The following is a 13,508-nucleotide window of genomic DNA, read 5'->3' as shown; positions in this document are numbered from 1 at the left end:
GTGTACAATTGATTTCTACAATCCCTTAGCCAGTAAAGCAAGCCGAAAAGCAGGCCAGGCGAGAGCCATCTTGCACCAGTGGCTGTGGGTTGCACACATGGAGTTCAAACCATGTGCTGGATTGCATCATTATGTGCTCTGTCTCCACCGTGATACCGATTTGGAATAGCCTGGGGGGAAATGACTTCAGCCTTTGAAGTGCTCCTCTAGCATTTTTCTCTCTAAATGGTGCGTGCCAGCCGTCATTTGAAACGGGCTGTGTGAAATTTTGAGTCGTATAATCAAGACATTTAATGCAATATCTCTGTGGGAGCCTCACTGGCCCGCGGTACTTCGTATGATGACCTGGATTTTACGACGGGCTCATGATACATAATTGGGGTTTCCTTCTAGAAGAAAATACAACTACATGCTGCTGGTGGCATCCAAACCCACAACCTCTGCATGTCGCGTTCATTGATCTACCAACTGAGCTGTGGCAGCGGCTGTCCAGCCTTCAGCTTTCGAGTGTATGTATGATGTGAGTAGCCTGACCTTGAGAGTGAAAGTAGTATTCACCAATGGCAGCCTTGACTGTAGCAGTGGACATGGAACTTTGTGTAGTGCTGCAAGTGCATTGAATGGTGAGGGTGGCAGCTGCGCGAAAACCTTCTTTCTAATCAGTTACCTTTCTGGTAAAAAATGATTGCTCTACTAATTTTTCATTGATAAACCCCACAAATAATTTTAAAATTTTCTTATGCTTTCATTCGTTTAAATGGCTGTTGGATTCCTTCTTACTAGCTTACCAGTTAACATGACTCACCTTTTGCTGATGTCTGCCAACGCTAGTATTACAATGCCCCAGACACGGTCTCTGTACATCAAAAGGCCTGTTTTTAATTATTCTGGTTCACCTTTGCTGAAACAACCTATATATTAAAAGCCTTTTGGAGTACTATAACAGTATCATATCACTTTTTTTTTTACTTGCATGAAGAAGCTAGCTTGGGGCCAACTCTTGATATTTTTGCCGACATGCATATGAAATGCCTTAATTCCATTATTAGATGACAGCTACAGATTGAATTAAATTGGTCGTGTTTAAAAGAAATTACCAATTCTGAATCTATTTAAGTTGAAATGATTATCTAAGATAGTACGAGCACAGTTCTTGCTTATGGCTTTGTTTTTATCTCTTTTCCATAAACGCAGGAAACTGTATGAATACTATGCAACTTACATTGAGTTCATGCGATTTTAAATATTTACCTTGATTAAGTTCCTTCTCAAGTGCTATAAATTGCAATAGTCATAATTATGTTAATGCCAGTGTTTTTAGGCATTGAGGCTTAATTAGGTTGTTAGAAAATAAATAAGTGCTTTTAAAGCAGGTGCTTTGGAAGAGAAATGCCTCTACTAGAGCCTGAGGAGAGTGCAGGCTTGGGATGCTTCATAATGGTTGGGACTTGCATATGCAGGAGCATCGAGACAAGCTGCACAAAGTGACGCACGTCAGGAACGAGTTGAAGTCTCATCTGCAAAACCTGCCTGATCTTACCCTGTTGCCGAGTGTCACCGGTGGTCTGGCTCCCTTGCCATCAGCTGGGGACCTCTTCAGTCACCAGTGACTCTTGTCTATAGGGTTCTCAGGCCACAATAGCCTTTGTCAGGCTGTGTGACATGCCTCAGTTGTGGCTCATCTTCCCTGTGTTGAGGGAATTCTATGATGAATTAGTTGGCTTTTCTGTCACCAGTCCTGGCTTTTTTTTTTTCCTGGGCATTGGTTTATTGCCCCCCCGCATTATATTTTGCCAGGACGTGCCGTGGCTGCCCTGTCACTCAGAGCTGCAGCATAGGTTCTCTCGTGGGCTACCTGTGAGTGTGCAGGTTGAGATAGACAAGCCTAATTGTGTTTTTCGAATGCATGCCTGCACTCCCGCTTACATTCTTTTTCTTTAATGCAATATTTTGGAGTGTTGTAGCTCAGTTTGATCTTTTTGAACAAGAGTGGATATCAGGCACAGAAAAACAACTGGTCAGGAACTGCACTCAATGCGAAAGGGTTTTCAGATTATCAGCTAATGGTCAGAAAGTTAACATACAGACTGTTGACCTGTGCGATGAAGATAGGGCAAACGAGATGTGCACATGAGTGCTGCATACATAAAAATCCATATGTATGCATATCTCTTGTTGCATTTCAACTTGTTAAAATCAAGAAACTTGTTTTTGAGTATTTTCTCTCACTTAGCAGATATGTTATTCATGTCTGCCTTCAATGTAGTAGTGACTTTATAGGGCTTTTTTTTGCATTTCAACTTGTTAAAATCAAGAAACTTGTTCTTGAATATTTTCTCTGACTTAGCAGATGTGTTATTTATGTCTGCGCCCAATCTAGTAGTGACTTTATTGTGCTTTTTTTTTACTTTTTGGTTATCTGTGGTGTGAGAAAAAAAGTGGATGGTAGAATTGTGAGTGTTTTATGGTTGAAAGGTGATTGTGTTTTGTGTATAAGCTGGGTTTTGCGTATAGAGAAGGTTTTGTTTCCAGTCAGACTGGTCCTTCTCTTTGTGTCAGTTAACAAACCTTGATTTGAGTGGAACGTCGTGTGTTGTTATTGTTTCCTTAAATGTTTGAAATGCTTGGATTTGATAAAAGCAGTGTTGACATTTAGCATGATTTTTCAGTGCTTCTGCTATTGACTCCATGACATGTTTTAATGAGGCATTTTAGCTAACAGCATATACATTTCTGTTGTAGCAGTAATATTATGCGACAGCGTATATAGCTCACTCGGTCGAAAAGCCGTTGAAGTCGTAGTAGTTGTAGTTGTCAGCACCGCGCGTCGGAAAAAATCGTATCATGCCAACCGTTTGCCACAAAATGTTCTGGATGGTGTCATAAGATTCAGCATTTTGTGTAGCATCATTATGGCACTCTTTCTCTCTTTCTTCTTTCACTTCCACCCTCCTCCTTTCCTTTACGGTGCGGTTCGGGTGTCCACCAAGATGCGAGACAATGCGTCATTTCCTTTCCTTAGAAATGTGTTGCGTTCAAAGGTGTTTCCAATGGGCAATGGCGTTCCGTGGACTCCCTGGCAGTGCTGCAACACGCTGTAGCTTTCCACTCTAGGTGACGCTTAAACGTCCTCCAATCTTTTTTTAGTGTATTTTTGATGACAGCTTTTAAAAAGCAATATTTTGTTAAGTTAGCTATCTGTCTGAGCAAGATTGTCTCAGAGCTTAATCAGCTTTCAATTTCCTTAGAGTGGATTGAACAGTTTACCCAGTGGTGGTAATGCACTGCTGATTGCACCAAACTGTGACAGTGTAGTAAGCCTCTTGTATTTTGCTGTTACATATATTAATGAAATCGCACCACATCTGTGCATAATTCAAATTTAACAACCAATGGGAGCCTCATCTTATGTCTGGTGGCCTAATGGAAGAGGCAAGACTCTCACTAATTGGCTGGGACTATAAAAAGGGCAGTGACAAGGGTGACTTACGGAATTCAATCTCTTTACACTTCTTCCTGCTGTTTTAAGCATGAAATGCTTTTAGGTCTGTCTCGGTCCCTGTCCCTGTGGTGCCACACCAGTATGAATTCGTACCAACTCGCCCAATTTTCAACCCTTTTGAGCTTTTAGCTCCCGTTGTCGGCAGTGTGGTGACGTCACGCCGAGACCGAGAGCCATCATCCGGGCACTGAAATCCACTCATCCAGGCACTGAAATCCACTCATCCAGGCACTGAAATCCACTCATCCGGGCACTGAAATCCACTCATCCGGGCACTGAAATCCACTCATCCGGGCACTGAAATCCACTCATCCGGGCACTGAAATCCACTCATCCGGGCACTGAAATCCACTCATCCGGGCTCTAAAACGAGAACATCCGGGCACTGAAATCCACTCATCCGGGCTCTAAAACGAGAACATCCGGGCACCGTACGAGACTTAACGAGATTTAACGAGACTCTCTAAGCCCTCCTACGGGACCGGCATACAAGCGCTGGTTGCTCTTCAAACGAGTCACAAAAAATAACTGCTGCCAGTGTCTTCTCAATGTTTACCAAGATATCAGTCGAGCTGTGCATTTCATAATGCGTGGAATTATAATTTCAGATTTCTAATAACGCGTGCAAAAAGCACATACATGCCACAATACACTTCGTTGTCATACGTAATCTGTTAGGGGCTTTGAGAGAAGGCCGCTTAGAGAAAGAGGAGAGCTCCAGGGCGAGAAGGGCTTTCGGCTGAAAAACTGCTTTCGCACGCTCCCCAAGGATGGCGCTGCAGTCCTACACTCATGCATGTAAAAGACCGGCCGCAGGGCCTTCATGCCCTTTCCCCCTCTGGCAGGCAGATGTATACACACTCGCGGAGTATTCGAACGCGCTGCATATACATTCTTGTCAGGCCTGCGTCTCGTCGTGTCCGCGTACGCCTCTGCATCGTCCTGGATTTCAATGCCGCCACTGTCACAGCTGCTTAAGCCGAGCAATGGAGCCTGTGTTAGGCCCGTAAACATTTCATGCTTACTCTACTCTCGGTTACGGGAGAGGCGCAATTTTTTTGCATGCAACTATTGGGTGTGTATGTGTTTTTTGTTTTTACCTTGGCAGTGCAGTCATTGCTAGACTGAATGTTATATGCTCCCACACACCCGCCCATGCATGCAACCTCCACCTCGTATTACAGTGTGCGGTGAAGTGCAGTGATGTACAGCACTGTGCAGTGCACTCACAACTGACCTTTTTCCCTACCCTCCACTAACTTTACCCACACTCATGGGCTTCATGCCCTCCTTCAGAAATAAATTTATTCTTTTATTCTTTCATTTATTCTCTTACACCGTATGGTGTGTGTTCATTGAGTGGCCAATGAACACACTACCTAAGAAAAAGAAAGCTTGGGGACTAGTGATGCATAACTATCGGAAAATTGTCTATCGATAGTATCAATAGTTTTTTGAAACTATCGATAGTGTAAAAAAAACTATCGATAGTGCTACTATCGATAGTATTATCGATAGTCTGTCGATAGTGTTGCTATAGTGAAGCTGTCGATGGTAAGGCTATTGATAGTAACAACATTGATATTATGCATTTGTTGGCCAGCGCTATGACCAAAACATTTGCGATACCCGATTGGTTTCACGGTCTCATGAAGCTTAACGTCCCAAAGAGACTCAAGCTATGAGGTATACCGTAGTGGAGGTCTGCGAGTAAATTTCGACCAGCTGTGTGGTTCTTTAGCGTGCAGTGGGACAGTTCGGAAAATACCTGGAACTGCATCCGATGAAAGAACAGCACAAGTTGTGCTGGCTTACATGACACTATCGTGCACTGCAGATGTCATCTTGCTCACGTAACTGCTGCAGAAATGCTTTTTGCACACATGCTTCGCAACTAGGACATTCGCACGCCAACATTTTATCCAGCAACTTTACGTACGGAACGTCTGCAGAGCTCAGTGATGCCTAGGCTGCGAAAACGGGTGAGTCCTGTCGTTACTCAGACCATCACCTCCATACCACACACTCAGGAAGCCAAGTTTAGGATGCAGTGAGTACGCGTGGTTGATTTTATAGAATCGATAGTACTATATATAACAAGTAGTATTGACACGGCTATCAACAGAACTATCGATAGTTTGATAGTGACTCGACTGTCGATAATATCGATAGTACTATCGATAGTTTTGCATCACTATTGGGGACCCATCTGACTGCATCCCAAACAGACCTAATGTGACTGCTATCTTGTCTAGGTTACCATTCTCGTTATCATAGGTGCAGCTTCCAGTCAGATTTTGGGAAATGCTGGACTTCCGCACCTGCCTGCCATCGTTGCTGCACTGCATTGAATTCAGTTCTGTTCTTTCTTTATTTTGCAACATCCAATTTCTGATTGTGGGCCTTTTCCTTAGCTTGACACTCTACTTTGATTCTCATGCATGCCATCTATGCGTTCTAGCGCACTCTGAGCTTCATGCTGCCGCCGCTGCGTTTTGTTCTTAGCCGTGCACTCCAGTCGTCTGTTCTCTCTGAACGTTGCACTTCAATCGCCACATATTGGCTGCAGCTTCAGGCTTTTGTTATGTTGGCCTTGGGTCTTTTGTGTATCCCATGTCTCCTTGTAAAACACAATACTACTGTATTTTGTAGTATAGATGTCAGATTTTTTATTTTTTTTACATTAACATTAAGCATGCATCGAAAGTTGGGGCGATGAATGTAAATTGCTAGGAAGAAAGCACGCAGCAATGACTGATGTGATAATGTACATTGTCCCATCAGTCTTTGTTGGGTGTTCTCTCTGGTGCTCAATTGCCAACTAGCCCAGCAACAAGTACTTGTGGGTTATAGATCACCTAGTATGTGACAAAAGGTCCGTGGCGTACTTTGCTGCGGCACCATATCACCAGCCACGATCTCAACAGTGTACTTTCTCCTTACCGCCTCCTTTCTTGCCACAGATCATGGTCGCTATCTTCAATGCACTTATAGAAAGCCAAGCATATGCGAGATGTTCAGTTATATATGTGAATTTTATCGGGTATTGAAGTAAGAAGCCAAGCAGAACGTACATTCAGTGTGTAGTCATTTCATCAGGGTATAAAAATAAAGTGAAAAGTGCCAGTGATTTTGAGAACAGGCAAATAATACTGAGTGATACTGGAGAGAGAAAGACTAAGAATCTGTCATAGGCTGTACAAAAGAAGAAAAGAATGATTTTTGTGGTACTTGCAAGTGGAGCCAGAAATTTATATCGTATCTTCCTCGCAGCTTTTGTCAGTGCCTGTGCTGCCCTATTTTGCATGTTGTGTGCCGCAGGATATTTAGGTTTTTGTGCATTGTTATATGTTTCAGTCTTTGTTTTTATGTTGTCTCTGAGTCTCAAGCTTCTGCTACAGAACACAAGGAAGCTGCTCCAACTTGAAAATTTGCCTGCTGCAAAGTTTTTTCCAAAATGCTTATGACCATTCCCATCACTGTATACCTGAAAACTGAACAACTGCTTAGTCAATGAATTGTCACTGAAAATGTGCTTTAGATGAGCAAGAACAGGGGACTGCAATTACATGAGAAGAGGCTGTGTTGTATGTACATTTTTTTTACTGTGCCTGTTGCTCTTTTCAAAAAGTTGTGCATGTCATAATACTGTTATGTGTATAGATTGTTGCAGATAGCAGTGAGAGTAACTGCATGCAGTTACACTTATGTTACTGTGTGCAACAAGCTTGATTTATTCTTATTGGGGAGGGGTCATTTGTACTAAGGGTTTTCCTGTTATTTTTTCTTAGCAGTTTTCATGTTTCATTCTGACCAGTGCTACCAAATTTTCTGTTAATATGAAGGAGCCATCAACATTGGCTTACACTAGAGGTGTGCGAATGTCATATTTTTGGTTGCAAAACAAATATTAGACAGTCTAATTGGCTGCAAATCAAATTAAATGTTCTCAGACATGAATTTAAATTATAGGTTTTTTTTTTTTGCATAAAATGTAGCCTTCAGAAGCAATTTACTGCATTCATTTCAAGTACTTCATTCATTTGCATTTACATTGGTGTGTTCTCTGAAGACAGACTAGTATCACACTTTGACATGGTGGAGTGACAAGTGCGCTTGCTGGAGTATATCGCCACCTTCTCAATGTTCCACAAGCTCACATTATTTTCTGCTCATCATAACTCTTCCAGACATTGAAAAGGGGCATTTTCTAGACTGAAGGCATGTCAGAGGTTGCTGACAAAGGGATGTGGCATGGTGCCTTGCATGCAAAATGCAACAAGATGGCTGCAAAATTCTCAGCAGCAGCAGCTTTGGCAACCATCTCGGGAAGACTACCCCTTCTGCACTTTCTTGCAACACCTCATGATGAAATGCAGGCTGAGTCTGTTTCGCCCATCTGTGTTATTTTTCGAAGCAGTTCTAATGTGATAATAGCATTAAAGGCCCCGTTGTCCAGAAAATCCGGCATCGGCGTTGTCAGCTTCGGCGTTGTGGGTGAAAAATCACGGGCATGGCTCTGGCAGGTGGTCCCCAGAGACTAGGTGGCCCCCTAGGTGGGCCACCTAGGTCACGTGACCTTGCGGTTTCATCCCAGCCTGCCAACTGGATAGTGAGCAAACTGCCCATCGTGGCAGGTGGCAGTTAAATTAATGATTGGCTCCTTGGGAAGAGCAATCTTGGCCACACAAGGCCCACCGCTGGGAGCATCTCCCGTTGCAGGGCAGTGGAGCATCGCTTAACCACTGTGCCAAGAAGGGTATGAGGACTCCCAGGGATCTATGAATGTAGAGAATGACCTTCTGCATATATGGCAATTAACCCGTTACGCTATTGCATCATACCTTTAGGCGGAGCTTAAAGGGACACTGAGGAGAAATTGAAGTTGGCTTGTATCGACAGAATACCAGCTCCTGATTACAAAAACTCCACTCATACTGAAAACAAAGCTCTTGTAGCGTAGAAAAGAGCAAGAACCAAAATACAGGTATCGCTGCCACATGTCAAACTCTCAAGTACAAGCATGATGACGTCATAGGACAAAAGTGTTGCTAGAACAAATGGTTCTAGCAACACTAGGACACTAGAAGCCACGAATCACTGAAGCGCAGCCAATGCATGCGCAAATCTCCTTGACGTCACCAGATGGCGCCACGTACCCACCAGCTACGCGCGCGCCTGCAGCATCGGGACCAATCAGCGCCTGCTCACCGGCGTAGGCGGGCTCCCGGTATTCCGCTAACGGTAAAAAGGTACACGGTAGGCTAAAGGTGTCTATTTGCGAGAACATCGTTGACGACTTCGAGAGCGGAATCCATCGTAACGCTGGCAAAATGCCGGTGCAAATGTAAACGAAGTGACGGTAGCGACTGCCGCAATAGCCGATAGATGCCTTCAACGTGCAGCTGGCGGTAGCTTTCTTTTCGGCTGCTGCTAGGCCACACTGCTGCCGCCAGAAATCAGAGTCTGCGGTGCGTCATGTGCATGTCATGTTTCACGTCATTTAGTCCTGTGTCGTCATAAGAGAATCCGAAGTTTGAATCAGAGCGGCGGGAAAAACTTTTTCAAATTCGAATCCAAATTTTTTAGGAATGCATCTTTTGCTGCCTGCCAAGTGGCAACAAAGCCATGAAATGCCGAACTATCGGATTTTGCTTTAAAAAAAATATTAATAAAGCTCTCCTCACTGTCCCTTTAAAGGTGCACTGAAGAGGAATCTGAACTTGTCTTTTTGCCGCGGGAACTCTATCTACACGTTCCGAGCTTTCTTAGAAACTGCGATTTATTGCCCTGTGTGGCTGATTTCCGTAATTAAATCGAATTAACGTCCGGCTCCCGCCTTTTTTTTTTGTAATTCTTCCTCGTACGGTGGGCGGAGTCGACCAACGTGTGGAGTGCCTTTCACCCAGTCCCATGGCGGCTTGCCGCTCAGCCATCGGCGGAGTAATATGTAGTAGTCCGTAGTAGCAAATAGTCCGCGCGTATTTTTAATTCTGCGGGCTTGTTTTGCAGCTATATTATCTGTGAATGAAACTATTTATTCATGGAAACCTAAAAAACAAAATAAAGCGAAAGCAAAGCCTCCACGGAGCGGGCTGAAAGGCACTTCACGTGTTGGTCGACTCCTCCCACCGTACGAGGGAGAATTAAAAAAAAAAGGCGGGAGCCGGACGTTAATTCAATTTAATTACGGAAATCTGCCACACAGGGCAATAAGTCGCAGTTTCTAAGAATGCTAGGAACGTGTAGATCAAGTTCCTGCGGCAAAAAGACAAGTTCAGAATCCTCTTCAGTGCACCTTTAAGTGTCCTCTCCAATTGTTCTTTGTCTCTTGTAGCTCAAATGAGGTGGCTTCTAGACTTTACCAGATATAAACTGTGTAGGTTGAAGTGCGTCCTCATGAAAATGCTGCAGGAGTCCACATGTGCAGTAACCCTGTCCGCTCCACTACTGTTCACTATGGTAGGGTCTAGAAGCTTCATTTCCATGCATGCGGCATCTTCTACACATTTTTCAATCACCTTTGTAGAAGTGCAGTAGGAGCACATGTTCCTGATTGCTTGTTCCTCTGGTGTGTTCTTCACTTTATCTAGTGCATTTTCCGATACTCCACTTTGCTGTTAACCTGCGAGTGCCAAGCCTAAATCAGTTGCAGTTCATAATGGCTGGCGTCACCTTTGGTGCATCTGATCAGCCAGAAGAAGCAATTACTATTGGGAAAACTGAAATTTGGAGCATTTGCACATCTCTAGTTAGCACTTGTTCGCTCTTTCAACTGAATAGTGTGTTCACATGCAAGTTTTTTTTTACTTTATTTGCCATGCGCTCTGCAAAAATCTGGCACTGTTGGGGCCTTTTCTTTTTACATTGGTCAACCACATATCTATGTTGTGTAACTTTTTTTTTTTCCTTTTTTGTCTGAAAATAAACTGCATCATCACTGTACAGAAGCCTGCAATGGTTCTTCTCAGAGTTTGGAAGACATGGAAGTAGGCATTGTTTGTTTATGTTCTTATATTGTAGTTCCTTTTCCTGGCATTGCTTTGCAGATGTCATCTTTGATCTTGATATAATTCAGCAGAAGATGTGGAGCACCAAGGAAATCTGATAATGTAAATTGGCTTTGATGCAGGGAAACAAGGGCACCTTGAAAGAATGTTAACTGTATTGAAATTGTCTAGAATTGCTATGTACTGTAAAATTGCGAAAAAAACTCTACGCATCTGCCGCTCATATTCTCCACTATGCAGTAAAGGAACAGTGTCGAGCGTAATCGAAATGTAGTTTCTGCAAACAAAACCTGCGCTTCACTATTGTTGCTTGGTGAGCTTTCTTTTATTACCACTCAATTTCTTCACAGCAGACATATGCTAAGATGAAGACGTCTGCTTAGCAATCTGGTGTTAACATTTCCATTTAACTTCTTAATTGTTGTAGGAAGGCTCTCATGGACCCGTACACCTCTGTGTTCATCTTCATGAAAAAAAAAAGAACTATGCTCTGAATGAAACATTGATGTTTCCATTGTGTGCTACTGTTTGCTCTGTTCTTGTCACGTAGAGCTTGTCATCACTTATCTGTAGTCACTATACAGCAGTGAAACATGCTTGGGGTTATGTTGGGCTTGTCTTTTCAACTTGTTGTGGCATCAAGTTATAGCTTATGCTTCCGTAGAACCATAGTTTCTAGTATTCTGAACTTCTTTTTAACTTCAAAGTTTCCGTGGAAGCTGTATAGCTTTCCTTTTTAGCCATATGGCTGCGACTGGGTGGATGCCAGTGAGTTTAATATATAGACATGGTGAATGCATGGAAGTGATGCCAAAGACTGGTGTTGTAACGCTTTTTTTTCTGTTTGGAACTTGGTTCTAGGTGAGTGCGCAACATTAAACCTTGCCGTGTATTTGAACTATTGTGTTGTAGTATAAAAGGAGAACTAAACATTTATGTATATCTCAAAAAAATAGCAACCCCTCTGGCTGTATTGAACTTTAGAACTTAGCTTAAAACTAAAAACACAGTTATAGGCACGTGGTGCTCAACATGATGATGCACGATTTAGTGGGAAAGCACTTATACAGTCAGCCGCCGCGGTGGCTCAGTGGCTATGGTGCTCGGCTGCTGGCCCGAAAGACGCGGGTTCGATCCCGGCCGCGGCAGCTGAATTTCTTTGGAGGAGAAATTCGAGGCCCGTGTACTGTGCGATGTCAGTGCACGTTAAAGAACCCCAGGTGGTCGAAATTTCCGGAGCCCTCCACTACGGCGTCTCTCATAGCCTTAGTCGCTTTGGGACGTTAAACACCATAAACCAAACCAAACTTATACAGTCACCAACACTGTCAAAGTATCATGTCGCCATATATACGTTCACCGTATTATCTTGTGCCGTTGCCTAGCAACCAGAGTTGCTCGGGTAAATTCGGAGCAGCGTCGCGCCAGCTGCACACGAGGTTTCTTGGGAAGGGCGGCATGGGCCACACAATCCCTACCGGTGGCTGTGATAGAAACAGGTACGTACCTGCCAGTGCAATGGCGCATCTCTTAACCACTGCACTGATAGTGGTATGAGGACTCGCCGCCATCTATGAATGTTAAGTAGAGAATGACCAATTCTGCATATATGGGCATTAACCCACTAAAGATATCATGTCGTACCTTTAAGGCAGAGCTTAAGTGTCCCCTCCAAATGAAGAATGAACACCTGCTTTCGCACGTCTACTTGGTTTAACTATGTTAAATGCCTACCAATTTTAATCGTAGTTAAGGGCCGTTGGGGGAGGGAAGGGGTGGGGGACAACTTGAAACTTGATGGTTGGTTCGGCACAGTTCTCAGGACAGTGCTGTTTGCCATAGAATTGAGCTCTCGTCGATTATGTGCAATTGACAGCACTGTTACTGCAGGAGAGGTGTGTTTCTGATGCAATTCATTTATAGTGCCTATTGTAAGTGGTGCTTCATTGAAAAAATATTTCAGATCACAGTGAATGACACAGGAACTCCAGAATAACTTCCAAATATGTTTCTTTATAATGCTGGCGTGCAAACTGGCCAAAGCTATTAAAATTTGATTTTCAGTAAGTACAAAAGCAGGGTGTTGAACCTCCTATGGAATGCTTGGGGAAGGAAACTAGAGAATTGTAAGTAAAACAAAACGTTCTACAGAATTAATCCTAGAGATAGAATTGATCAGTATAGCCACCACTTGCAAAGGCGCTCTCATTCATGGGTTGCACTAAGTTGAAAATTTCACCTGAAGTGTACACGGCCTTTCAGGAGTATAATGTAGTACCATTTACTTTGAAGGTTCCAAGAACACTTCTTGAACGTAGTAAATAAACCTGCCTAGGCATTAGATCACATAGCAGTGAATGTCTATGCCAAATATAGCTGCTGTGCATGCAACAGACAACCTACAAGTTTGCTCCAGAAGTTTCTTGTCATTTCCTGCATGTTTTCAAAGTGTTGCTTTTTTTTTGCACTACTCTCTCATCATTCCCATTGCTATTGTATCAAGGGTGGGTAGGTGGCAGCTATTAGCCATTTTTCTTCAGTATCACAAACAGCAAATGCCAACATGACCAGAGCAGTGCAAAGAAAACGGACTGCTTGATTACACTGCACCATGTAATGTGGTCATGCAAAATGAGTAACAAAATGAAATTCATAATTGACACATGACTGACAACTAAGGTGGATAGTCGTCTGTTTTTGCGATGAAGCATCCCAGTTTGTTTTTTTCGGTCATTTTTATATTTTTTTTGGGGGGGGGGGGAGGGGATGGCGTGTAGACGTTTTATAATTCGATCTTCGGATAATTGGGCAATATTTTCTGGCCCCTTGAAGTCCGAATTAGGCTTTACTGCACACACTGGCGTCGGAACGGCGAGACTGATTCTGAAAAGAAATATGGTAGGGTTTCAACATAGTTAAACTGAGTAGGCCGTGCAAAAGGGGGAGTGAGACGGGGGAGGAGACCAAGGGAGGGAGGGCGAGGGGGGTCCACGCGT

General features: G+C 43.4%; 1 protein-coding gene across 5 annotated transcripts in view; it reads left to right on the top strand.

Annotated features, from left to right (window-relative positions):
• LOC149351472 (regulation of nuclear pre-mRNA domain-containing protein 1B) overlaps positions 1 to 8,583 on the top strand; it is a 58,081-nt gene extending 49,498 nt beyond the window's left edge. For 3 of the 5 annotated variants that reach the window (XM_089580805.1, XM_089580804.1, XM_089580808.1), the window contains exon 7: positions 1,461 to 8,583. In XM_089580805.1, coding sequence (XP_089436931.1) covers positions 1,461 to 1,610 — 150 coding nt within the window. In that variant the 3' untranslated portion in view covers positions 1,611 to 8,583. Of the gene's footprint in view, positions 1 to 393; positions 521 to 1,460 lie in introns of all 5 variants that reach the window. The other 2 variants (XM_089580806.1, XM_089580807.1) reach the window with 2 other exon arrangements.
• Positions 8,584 to 13,508: the final 4,925 nt, after the last annotated feature.

Source organism: Amblyomma mixtum, chromosome 3 (genome assembly GCF_055824585.1).
Source record: "Amblyomma mixtum isolate Tamu chromosome 3, ASM5582458v1, whole genome shotgun sequence".
In the NCBI taxonomy this organism is placed as follows: domain Eukaryota; kingdom Metazoa; phylum Arthropoda; class Arachnida; order Ixodida; family Ixodidae; genus Amblyomma; species Amblyomma mixtum.
The sequence above is the reverse complement of the archived record's forward strand: the minus strand, read 5'-3'. Positions and strand labels throughout refer to the sequence as shown.